Here is an 11,188-nt window from a genome sequence, read left to right as displayed (position 1 = left end):
CATAATATGCACCCACACATGCACACTATTAGCCTGCTTCAATGTACAATATGAGTATACTGCCAAGGTACAATTCTCTGTGATGGTAAAGTGGTCAAATGACACCAGTAGTCACGCACTGTAACAATGAAGTTATGTCTAGAATTCGTTTTAAATGCTGAGGGCCCAGGGAAGGAACCTGCACATATTTATATTGAGCTAGCTCAAGAGCTGGTTTCCCCAATTCCAAGCGGAAAATGTTGCTGAGGGCCTCCTAGCCCCGCCTGTCACCTCCCAAGTGCGTTTCCTTGGATCTGTGAATCTCTATGCCTGGTGTGGTCCTGTATGTAGCCTGGAAACCAGACAAATCTGCCACAGATTTATTGGTCTGGCACTCCTCAATTTGAATTACATTTCGCTCATCCCAGAGTTGTGGGTGACCAATCAGAGTCATCTATTCAAAGTGCTTCTACACCAAAGTTCCAGACTAATATTTACGCAGTGATATTAGTCTGTCTGGCTCTGGCCATGCCAGGCTAATTAATGCGCATGTACAATATGTATGTGCGCATCAAAGGTTTGTGGTCTGTGTCCAATCATGTACAAAATATTTGGGGATTGAGTTATCTGGCCTCAATGCATATTTACTATATTTACTTTTAGCAAACACATCCTTGAAAAGTCAACACAACCTCATGTCAAGTCACTAAATATCAAACTGGGAACCCATCGGCAAAAAAACCCCGAAACTGTTCTTGAGATATAACTAAAACAGAATAAATAGAATAGATAAGAAATCAAATGAAAGAACAGAAAATGTTATAGCTTTTAAATGGTGACATTCAATTATTTTTTTATTTACATTCAGTTCATATATCCTCATAAAATTGAGGATTCAAGTAATAAGTTAGCATATTGAATTTACAATAATACACAAGTCCTTTCATGGTGTTAAGTCAAGGAAAAGTGTACTTTCTTTGTTATACTTAACCAGCTTAAACATAAAGACTTGGGTATGAATTCCACAATATTGAAACGGTAAGATTTCAGAATACAATCGGCTGAATATATCCGTAGGTTTTTCCAATAGATTTTACCTTCCTGGATCATAACCCTGCATTTTCCATTCAGCATTCATGCTATTATTATTGCACAATTATTTCCACATTTGTCAAACCTCAAAATGAGATATACAAGAATATTACATTACGTTATCGCTCAGAAATATGTTCTAGGATTATTGATTATTGGCTCAAAACATGCATTTGCAAAATAATGCATTTCCTCAAAGTAAACACCTGTAAAAAATAATGTTTAAAAATGCTATCATGGTACTGTTACATATTGTAGCCTACTTCTGCTAGGCAAAGTGAAGACATAAAATAAGGAATGGACACTTATTGTCAGCAAACATTAGAAAATATATATTTCCAAAATAGGCCTATGTGCAATATCACAGTATGAAATAACGTTCATTCATGAGATCAGAGGATCAAATCCGTTGTAAAGCTTTAAAACACACGCATTGTTTAACAGATGCAATGTAAGTGTTCAAGGTGAATGGAAATAGAAAATAAAGGTCTACTGTGGACACATCTGATGTCAAATTCTGTACGTTGTGCCTGCTCTGTGTTTAGACAGACACAATCTGTCCGCACTGCATCTGCACAAGACTGCATCTTGACATTTATTTTGCTCATTCACCTTCGTGCTGCTACATACCGGTAGCCACATTCTCTAGTTCTACATTTTAATATCCAAAGTGGGCTTCTTGACTTCCAAGGACCATGGCTATGGAGGCAAGAAAACTCCAGAGGAGACATTCTCAGCTCAGATGTTTGAGTTTGTTGACCGTGTTCTTCTCTGAGCTGTGAAAGGAGGTGAGGTCCCAGCGGCGTAAGACACTGCCCTTCATACTTCCTTGGCGCTTTGTGATGAGGTAGATCTTCCGAAGGACGGCGCGGCGCAGCAAGATGTAGACCCAGGGGTCGAGGATCTGGTTCCAGGACGCCAGCCTCACGCCCATCACCATCAGGGTCTTGTAGGTGGACAGATCATCCCCGATGGAATCTCTATAGGATCTTATCACTGACATCAGGCCAAAGATCTGTTAAACAAGAGACAGCACACAGGCATTTAGCATCATCGTGTTAGAAACACTGGGTTCAGCTATCAACTCATTTTTTTGCATTTTAATTAAAAAAAGGGCTGCCTTTTAAATAAATCCATTAGAGAAAATAGGAAATACTAGAATCACAGGAAACTTCAAAGTCAAAGGGACCTTCTCACAATACAGTATAGCTAACTATTCATTATTTTGTGGGTTTGTCTCCCAGTAGTGCTTGTAATATACACTGTATAGGCTCCAGTAAGGCCTGCCACTAACCCAACATCCGGGGAATCCCTCCCCGGAGTCTCTTTTCGTCCTCCACTTTGCAGTTCCGTGGACCTTTAATATTAACCCCCAATTGACTGCCGAGTGTGACCGTGGACCAGGCCTCTTCATGGAGCCCATCAGAAGTGTGACCGTGGACCAGACCTCTTCATGGAGCCCATCAGAAGTGTGACCGTGGACCAGGCCTCTTCATGGAGCCCATCAGAAGTGTGACCGTGGACCAGGCCTCTTCATGGAGCCCATCAGAAGTGTGACCGTGGACCAGGCCTCTTCATGGAGCCCATCAGAAGTGTGACCGTGGACCAGGCCTCTTCATGGAGCCCATCAGAAGTGTGACCGTGGACCAGGCCTCTTCATGGAGCCCATCAGAAGTGTGACCGTGGACCAGGCCTCTTCATGGAGCCCATCAGAAGTGTGACCGTGGACCAGGCCTCTTCATGGAGCCCATCAGAAGTGTGACCGTGGACCAGGCCTCTTCATGGAGCCCATCAGAAGTGTGACCGTGGACCAGGCTTCTTCATGGAGCCCATCAGAAGTGTGACCGTGGACCAGGCCTCTTCATGGAGCCCATCAGAAGTGTGACCGTGGACCAGGCCTCTTCATGGAGCCCATCAGAAGTGTGACCGTGGAACCGGCCTACAGAGCACGACCTGGACCAGACGGGGACCAGGCCTCTCCACAGAGCCCACCTGTCTATCTCTCTTCTATTCTTTCTTCCTATTCCCCCTCTACCCCCCCCTCTCCCCGACACGGTCGAGGCAGATGGCCGCCCACCCTAGAGTCGGGTTCTGCCTGACGTTTCTTCCTAAAGGGGAGTTTTTCGTTACCATTGTCGCAATATTGCTTGCTCTGGGTGGATCTTTGTTGGTTGTAAAGTGTCTTGAGACAACTTGTTGTGATTTGACACTTTAATAAAATTGAATTGAATTGAATTATGCTTGTCAGAATGCAAATGCAGGATCCAATCCACTTGATTTATAGTGCATGTTTAAAACAACAGTGTTGAACCATAGTGCCGTACACTCAGTAACCAAAGGAATGTTTCTCAAAACATAATGAACAGGGCAACATAAATAGATAATGCCTGGTGGAAACAGCAACTCTTCGCATGTTCGAACACCAAGCTCAAGGAGTACATGTGAGTTTTCAAATGTGATTTGAACACAGGAAGGAAGCTCTAACATGAGGTGGAAGATCGTTCCGATATGTTTGGGCGCTAAAACGGAAAATGATCTATAAGATAAGTGTACTATACTCACCTACCGACAAGTACATTAAATTGGTGTGCATGAGTGCACGTGCGTGCGTGCGTGTGTGCGCATGTGTGTGTGTGTGTGTGTGTGTGTGTGTCATCATACAGTCAGTCATAGACAGATAAGCCCATTTACCGCTGCACCATTGAGAGCATATTAACGAATTGCATCTCAGTTTGGTACAACAGCTGCACAGTGTCTGACCGGAAGGCCCTGCAACGGGTAGTAAAAACGGCCCAGTACATCATTGGCACCCAACTCCCTTCCATTGAGGATCTACAGCGCCAAAGATGTCTGCGTAGGGCGAGAGGCATCCTGAAAGACCCCTCTCACCCAAACCACAGACTATTTGCCCTTCTTCCATCCGGGAGGCGCTACAGATCTATTGGTTCCCGCACCAGTAGACAGGAACAGCTTCTTTCCTGTTGCTGTCTCCCTGCTGAACTCTGCCCCTCTTCAATGACACTGAACTCTCATGCTCACACCATATACATACACTAGCATGTCATGGCTTATGGCTTGTGTGGGTGTGTAACTGTGTATATACATGCATACTCCTCATTTCTATTTATACTTCATTATCTATTTTTCTATTTATTTACTATTTATTATATATTACTGTACATACTGTACATTCTGTACATTCAACTACTAGTATATTTATTCCATTACTGCATTACTGTATTGCACTCTGGTTGGACGCCACCATTCATTTCATTGTCAAAGTATTTGTATACTATGTGCAGTGACAATAAATTGAATCTAATCTAATCTAATCTAATAAGATGGTATGTACCGTACTGTATATCAGACTTATCAGTCATATACAGTTGCAGTACACTCAACTGTAACTTGCCTGCTTAATATGTAGTCCATTAAACTTTGGTACTCACACAGTATATAGTGTATATAATATGTAGTACTGGCATCCAAGAATAAGCCCTCAGAGATCCAGTGTGCCAAATTCAGCACAGTATATTCACTCTTATTCAGCATGACTAACAAACAGGACAACAATGAAGATTCTCCATCTGTACAGTATACACTGTTTGTTTGAGCTTAGGCTCATGTACCCATTCTGCAAACTGTTAATAATTACTTCAATCAATGCATATAATAGGAATCTGCATCTCACCAGCAGAGGACTCCAGCAGATGCAGGAGGTGACCATGATTCCCACCAGCTGAGCCACCATCTCTATGTCGTGAGACTTAATGGCCGAGCGGTGCTGCTGGCTGCCGGGCTGCCGCCTCCGGAGCCGGGCCAGCACCAGCGTCAGCCCGCTGACGGTGTTGCACACCAGCGCCACGGCCAGAGACGTCAGGCCCAGGCCGGAGAAGAGCACCACGAACGCCACGTCCGCCTCCTGCAGGGTGTTTAGGGATGAAGGCTCGTTCATTTTTTTATTATTGATAATAACGAGCACCTTATCCATCAGGCTTATCGAGCCGGGTTCTTATCGAGCTCACTATTTTTGAGCATTTTCTCATTTCTATTATTTTGTGGACGATAAATTCTGAAGAGAGAACAAGTATCTTTTACTATGGCCTTCAAATACAGTAACAGACGGAAGGCAATTGACCTTTTTACTTTTGGAAAATAATATTGAAGAAACTGTTAACTGGTTAATATGTTTACAGTCACTTTAAAAGTGTAATTTTGTTTACCTGGACAGCACTGGTTGGTACTGTAGGTATCAATACACTTTTAGACCGACATGTTTGTGCCAGCATGGATGATTGATTAGATTTATTTCTTGATTGACCTCTTGTCGTGATTGTTTAAACATGATGTCATGAGCCGCTATGCTCAATAACAGGCTTGAATGATAAGCCCAAAGCTTATTGATACCGGTATACTCACTCAATAAGCTTGTTATGGGCTTTTTATTTTTGGGGTATGGAGCTCCATATCCCTACCTGGGTGTCGTCCTCCAGCACCCTGATGAAGCACCAGGTGCCTGGGTACTGGTAGGTGTAGGAGCCCAGCCGGAAGCACGGCAGCATGGCCACGCAGAGTGCCGCCAGCCAGATGACCGACAGCGAGATCTTGGTCCGCGCCGTGGTGACCAGCGACGAGTGCAGCAGCGGCTGCGTGACGCCCAGGCAGCGCTCGGCCGCCATGGCGCAGCCCAGGAAGAGCGGGCACAGGCCGAAGAACACCATGCTGCCGCCCAGGAACTGGCACATGGCGTCGGCCGCGCCGTACGCCTCGGGGGACACCCCTCCCGAGAGGTAGAGCGTGAGGACCAGCGCCCCGAGCACCACGTGTCCCGTGAAGTCGGTGGCCACCAGCGAGCTGGCGAACAGCAGGAAGGTGGCCTTGGAGCGTCGGCGCTGCAGGGAGTAGGCGTTGGCCAGGATGACGAGGGCCACGATGTTGGAGATGATGCCCAGGGTCATGGAGAGCATGGCCGCGATGGGCTCGCTGGAGGTACCGGGTTGTTGTTGTTCGTCCGAGGTGAGGTTCCCGTGCTGGGACAGGGACATGAGGCCCTCCATGTTGGACACCTCCTCGGCCAGCGGTGGGAGGAGGAGGTGGTGGTGGTGATGGGGGGCCGAGGCGTTGTAGTGGCTCATCGCTAACATGGTTGAAATATGACGGTTATTATGACGACAAGGCCCATGGCACAGAGAGCCTGCAGGAGAAAGAGTATAGGTCAATAAACAGTGGTGGAAAAAGTATACCTAAATGTTTTACTCAAGTAAAAGTATCGATACTGCAATATAGAAGTACTCTGTTACAAGTAAAAAGCCTGCTATTCAAAATGTACTCATTATGCAGAATGTCCGATTAACAGTTTTGAAAGTAGCCGATCTACAAGCTCACAGTGCGTAGCATCATGTGCATTGTGAGCTTGTAGATCTGCTATTTTCAAAAGTTTTGTAATAATAATCAAAATCTTCAACTACATTTTTGAAATAATTGTAGTGGAGTATACAATATTTGAACATTGAACGTAAATGGAGTTGAACATAAAAGTATTGGTAATTGGAAATACTCAAGCAAAGTACTTTCCACCATGGTAAATGGTGCATTTATATAGCGCCTTTATCCAAGGCACTTTACATAGATTCTGCATTACATTCACCCATTCACACACATTCATACACTGATGGCGGCGGAAACCATGCAAGGCACCAACCAGCACATCAGGAGCAATTAGGGGTTCAGAGTCTTGCTCAATGACACTTCGACACTAACTCTGGGGGAGCCCGGGTTGGCGGGTTCGAACTGGCAATCTTGCGGTTACCATCCGGCCACTCTACCCCTGAACCACCGCTGCCCCATGTACACATTGGATATTGTTTAAATAAATCATATTGTTTGTGGTTGATGTTGATATTTAATGGAATAACTGTAGCACTGCCCCTTTAAGGGTAGTGCATAAAAGGGGTGAGCAGGTGTGGCCTCTGTTTGGCCAGAAGCCTGATTTGAGTGTTTGTTGGGGACCTGGTTGGAGGCATGAGGTGTTTCTCAACCTATAGTACTTGGTAAGGAAACCTCAAACTAATGTTGATGCTTTGATAATTAATTTTTATTAATATGGGGATTTCGTCAGGGTGTGATGTTTTGTGAGGGAGAGCTGGGAGTCTGTAAAGGGTAGGGGAATGGCCGGGTTTTAATATAGGGTTATTGACATGGGGACAATGTTTAATAGTCAACTGTTGCATATGAAAACATGCATCTCCCATTAGTCATGCCCATTAGTCACGCCTCGTGACTTCACACCTGCATATATCACCTCCCTGATCATGAAACAGTTTGAGAAGCTAGGCAAGCAAGAACTTGTGTCTAAAACTGAGAGCCTATAGACCCTCTTCAGTTTTCATACAGTCCTGTCCAGGATGCAACTGTTGTCAAATATCTGTTGTTGTGTTTTACGTTTAAAACCTCTACGACCTGATACAACTTGATCAACTATATGGTCATGCCTCATTACATGTTGTGAAGTACAAATATATGCTTTACTAATTATCTCCATCTGTCAGGTGCTTTCCCTTCAACCCCCCCCCCCCCCCCCCCCCGTCATAAAACCTTATTGTGTGAATGCTTGATGAGATATTATCTAGTTGTCAGTTAGGCCAGGGAGAAGAACAGGAAATCTGGAAGATCCCCCAAAGAGGCCCCCATGCATGAAAGGCCAGCGAAAGTATACCAATGTGACACTGTGGGTGTCTATAGGGCCTATAGCTCCCTAGAGATGGTGAATTCGCAAGACAGGAAGCTAGATAAGGAACTAGATAAGGAACTTGGTACATCTCTCAACTATCAATGACCCTTCAATTAACCTAATAATCAAAAAGCTTTTTTGATTAATTATTTCCATTTCTTGTGTATCAATGAATCGATGCAAACACTATGACAAGTTTTCTATTGTAATTGTTTTCTAAATGCTATTGATTTGAAGTCATATTGCCAAGCTTCATGAGTAGCTTTATTAGTAGCCTGTACATGCAGTCCACTGTCATATATGGACGGGAGTGTGAAAGAAAGATGTGAGAGCGCGATTTTCTGATTTTTAGCGGCATTTCTCCATCGGTTTTCCGAAAAACGTGTCCAGTGTGCAACCACCTTTACACTCAGAGTGTAGAGTAGGAGAGTAGCGACACGATTTGATCTCGCCGCAAAGCGGGTGCCTATATGGGCTATAGTTCCAAACATTGCTCCTATGGCTGGAACTATCCCATTGAGATACGTACAATGAGCACTTCCGCATTCCATTGTTACAATGGGAGTCAACAACGCTAGTGTCGTCACTCTTACTATATTACTCTGCTTACACCTATACGTCACTCATTGACTATACACTAATGACTAATGCACCCTAAAAAAGTTAACCTATCCTGTAGTAAATCATTACCATGGGTTAACCACATCCACAGTTCAGTGCAGGAGCCTTGAGTATATTGACTGGGTCTGTTTTGGTATTTTGTTGTATTTTTGTCGTTTGCTATATATTTTGTATAATGTAATGAATTTGTAGGCCTATAGAGGGTATGCGTGTGACATCAAACCCGGAAGTCTGGCCTTGACAGCCCATTCATACAAAGTTGTATTTGATTGCATTAAATGACGATAAACGACATTAAATTCACTTTGTCACTAATTTTGCCACTCGATTTGCCATTGACTTTATGCATGTGCATACCGTCTATTGAGGGGAAACCAGATGTATAATTCTATTGTAGGACAACCTAACCTAAGCTCCAACCGTTAACTGTTTTTCCCACGGTGCCATATCGTATTTGTTTGTTGGGCCATCTGCCATAGTGGTGTTGAGGACATGCACTGGACAGTGGACACACATTCATTAACATTGCATGGGTTGGATTTTGTTTGCTCTTGCTTTATTTGCTTTTGGTTTTGCGTATTTAATGTTTGAATTTGATTGGTTTATTTGTTGTGTAGGACTGTAGGCTATGTTTAGTTTGAGCTATAGGACTCATATATATATATATAGGCCCTGAAGCCTTCACCCTGTATCACCTGCCCTTGGGCTCAGTCCCACTTTTAGGATCATGTTAATAATAACCACTCTTCCCTTCTGTACTTTTTAAACTTTTGCTACATCAGCCTCTGGTTCTGTTCATTCTGTTCAGTTGACAGTTACATTGTCCATCAGACCAGCATATACACAGTATATGGTGCTTAATGTAGGATCTCTCACTCCTATTTGTGAGGGTGGCAGTCATTTTATAATATAGCCCTGCTATATAAGAACAAGGCCTAATATTGATATTCTTTTGAGATGGTCGGATAGGCCTATATGGGTTTGAATTATCAAGAAACATGCACCTAATAAATATTTTATTTAATAAGAAATGATATTCTATTGAGACTATGCTATATAGCCTATACTCAATATGTTCCTACAGTAGCCTGTAAATGTTCAGAATGTTTTCCCAAAAATTCACAGACCACAAATTTACCTCGGAAACTAAAGCTGACACAAAGCCCATTCACCCCATGAACCTTGTTAAGTATGACTAGAGAGAGAGCCAACTCAGCCAAGGACAAGTTATGACAGTGCTGTTGCGACCTCAGACACATTCCTCAAGCTTATAGTGGGATTTGACGGTGTTTACAAACATTTGATGGAAAGGAAACCGAGAATGCATGGATAATTATGACTATACTTTGACTAAACTCCAAGTCTGAAATTTCTAGTTTATATTTTTGATTTAGCCTATTTATTATATTATTCTTAATATTCTTATGCACGACAATGAAAACATAATTAATTACCTTCCTATAGCCAAAGTATATCAAGCAGGCTTGATGTCTCCAATACATATTATTGATGAATGATATCAAACAAAAATGTTTCTACATTGATCACTTCAGGTATAGCTATCAGTCTGTAGAATCACAAATCAAAACCAACTATACAATTAAGTGAAACTTCTCTATGTTTGATAAGACTATTGCTTTAATGTCGTTTTGCCACCGGCTAGATCGTTTTATAGGCTACCTTTCATTTAGATAATAATTAAACAAATAGGCCAACTCACCAATAGATGGGGTAGAAATCCGTTCAGTTAAGAAAGGTGTTCAAAACGATTAACGAATGTTACGAAATTATATTCCTTCACAAAGTGATAATCCAGAAATAATCCATTGAAGACGTAACAATTTCACCGAATCCTATCAACAATTTGGCGAACATGATCTGCAATCATGTTTCCATTTGGTGATGGAGAGAGAGAGAGAGAGAGAGAGAGAGAGAGCTCTCCAGACCAGTCCAGTCAGAAATGCTTTAAATTGATCATAATGTTCGTTTAAAATGATCCATTTCTATCTGCAGCTATAGATTGTTAGATTGGCGAGGTGAAGTGAACTGTAGTTCTAGCCTACTAACCCACGGGTGTCCTTCGCACTGAGTCGCACACCGCGCTTTATATAGCGCGTCTCTTCACGCATGCAGAGGCAGTTTATGGGCGGCTCTGCAATGTCTGGATTGTCTGCATGCAGTGAGTCAAGTTCACTAGCCTATACGAATCGAGATACGTCTTGTCTGCTTTCTTGCATTGTATTCTTTTATGACATAATTGTCCATATGATGTTGAATTGAACAAAGGTGGACCCTCTTCTAAACAGGTCTAGTGCTTTATTGGTCGTCCACTCACAGTTTTTGTTATTGAGTTGTATACTTGAAATGTAGGCTACTGTAATTCTGCAAACTGTTAATACATACTTCAATCAATCATTTCTGATACTCCCGTTTGTCTCCACGTTCAGATAAATAGATGGATAGAATGGATGGATGGATGGATGGATAGATTTTTCTAGCCAACTTTTAAACAAAATATCCACATGGCTATATCAGTATCACATTTCAATTAGCCTAAAGGTAGGCTATATAGCCTAGTAGCCAAAAAGTGAACCCAGACAGGTTGAGTACACCAACGTTTTATGTTAGAAATGTTTAGTATGGGTCTCCAGCATGTAGAAACTGCTGGATGCTAACTTGCATAATGGGCAATTTCCATAATTGGCATATGTGACCATACCATTAACAACCCATAGAAGAATATTCAAAATGTCATCATGCTTTATC

At 42.8% G+C, this 11,188-nt stretch overlaps 1 protein-coding gene across 1 annotated transcript; it reads right to left on the bottom strand.

Annotated features, from left to right (window-relative positions):
• Positions 1–549: 549 nt before the first annotated feature.
• LOC308312987 (prostaglandin E2 receptor EP1 subtype-like) lies at positions 550–10,529 on the bottom strand. The gene is made up of 4 exons (XM_080759823.1): positions 10,143–10,529; positions 5,547–6,265; positions 4,763–4,993; positions 550–2,086 (listed from the first exon to the last, which is right to left on the bottom strand). The coding sequence occupies exons 2-4, from the start codon at positions 6,213–6,215 to the stop codon at positions 1,805–1,807; spliced, it is 1,182 nt and encodes a 393-aa protein (XP_080615949.1). The 5' UTR covers positions 6,216–6,265; positions 10,143–10,529; the 3' UTR covers positions 550–1,804.
• Between the last annotated feature and the right edge of the window lie 659 nt (positions 10,530–11,188).

Source organism: Protomyctophum bolini, assembly GCF_963924005.1.
Source record: "Protomyctophum bolini genome assembly, chromosome: 3".
NCBI classification, from domain to species: domain Eukaryota; kingdom Metazoa; phylum Chordata; class Actinopteri; order Myctophiformes; family Myctophidae; genus Protomyctophum; species Protomyctophum bolini.
The sequence above is the reverse complement of the archived record's forward strand: the minus strand, read 5'-3'. Positions and strand labels throughout refer to the sequence as shown.

Excerpts from the sequence above, each read along its gene's own strand:
- LOC308312987 (XM_080759823.1), bottom strand. The coding sequence starts at position 6,215 with ATGTTAGCGATGAGCCACTACAACGCCTCGGCCCCCCATCACCACCAC. Across the intron at positions 4,994-5,546 it reads TGCTGGAGGACGACACCCAG|GAGGCGGACGTGGCGTTCGT; the intron begins GTAGGGATATGG and ends AACACCCTGCAG. Across the intron at positions 2,087-4,762 it reads TCTGCTGGAGTCCTCTGCTG|ATCTTTGGCCTGATGTCAGT; the intron begins GTGAGATGCAGA and ends CTTGTTTAACAG.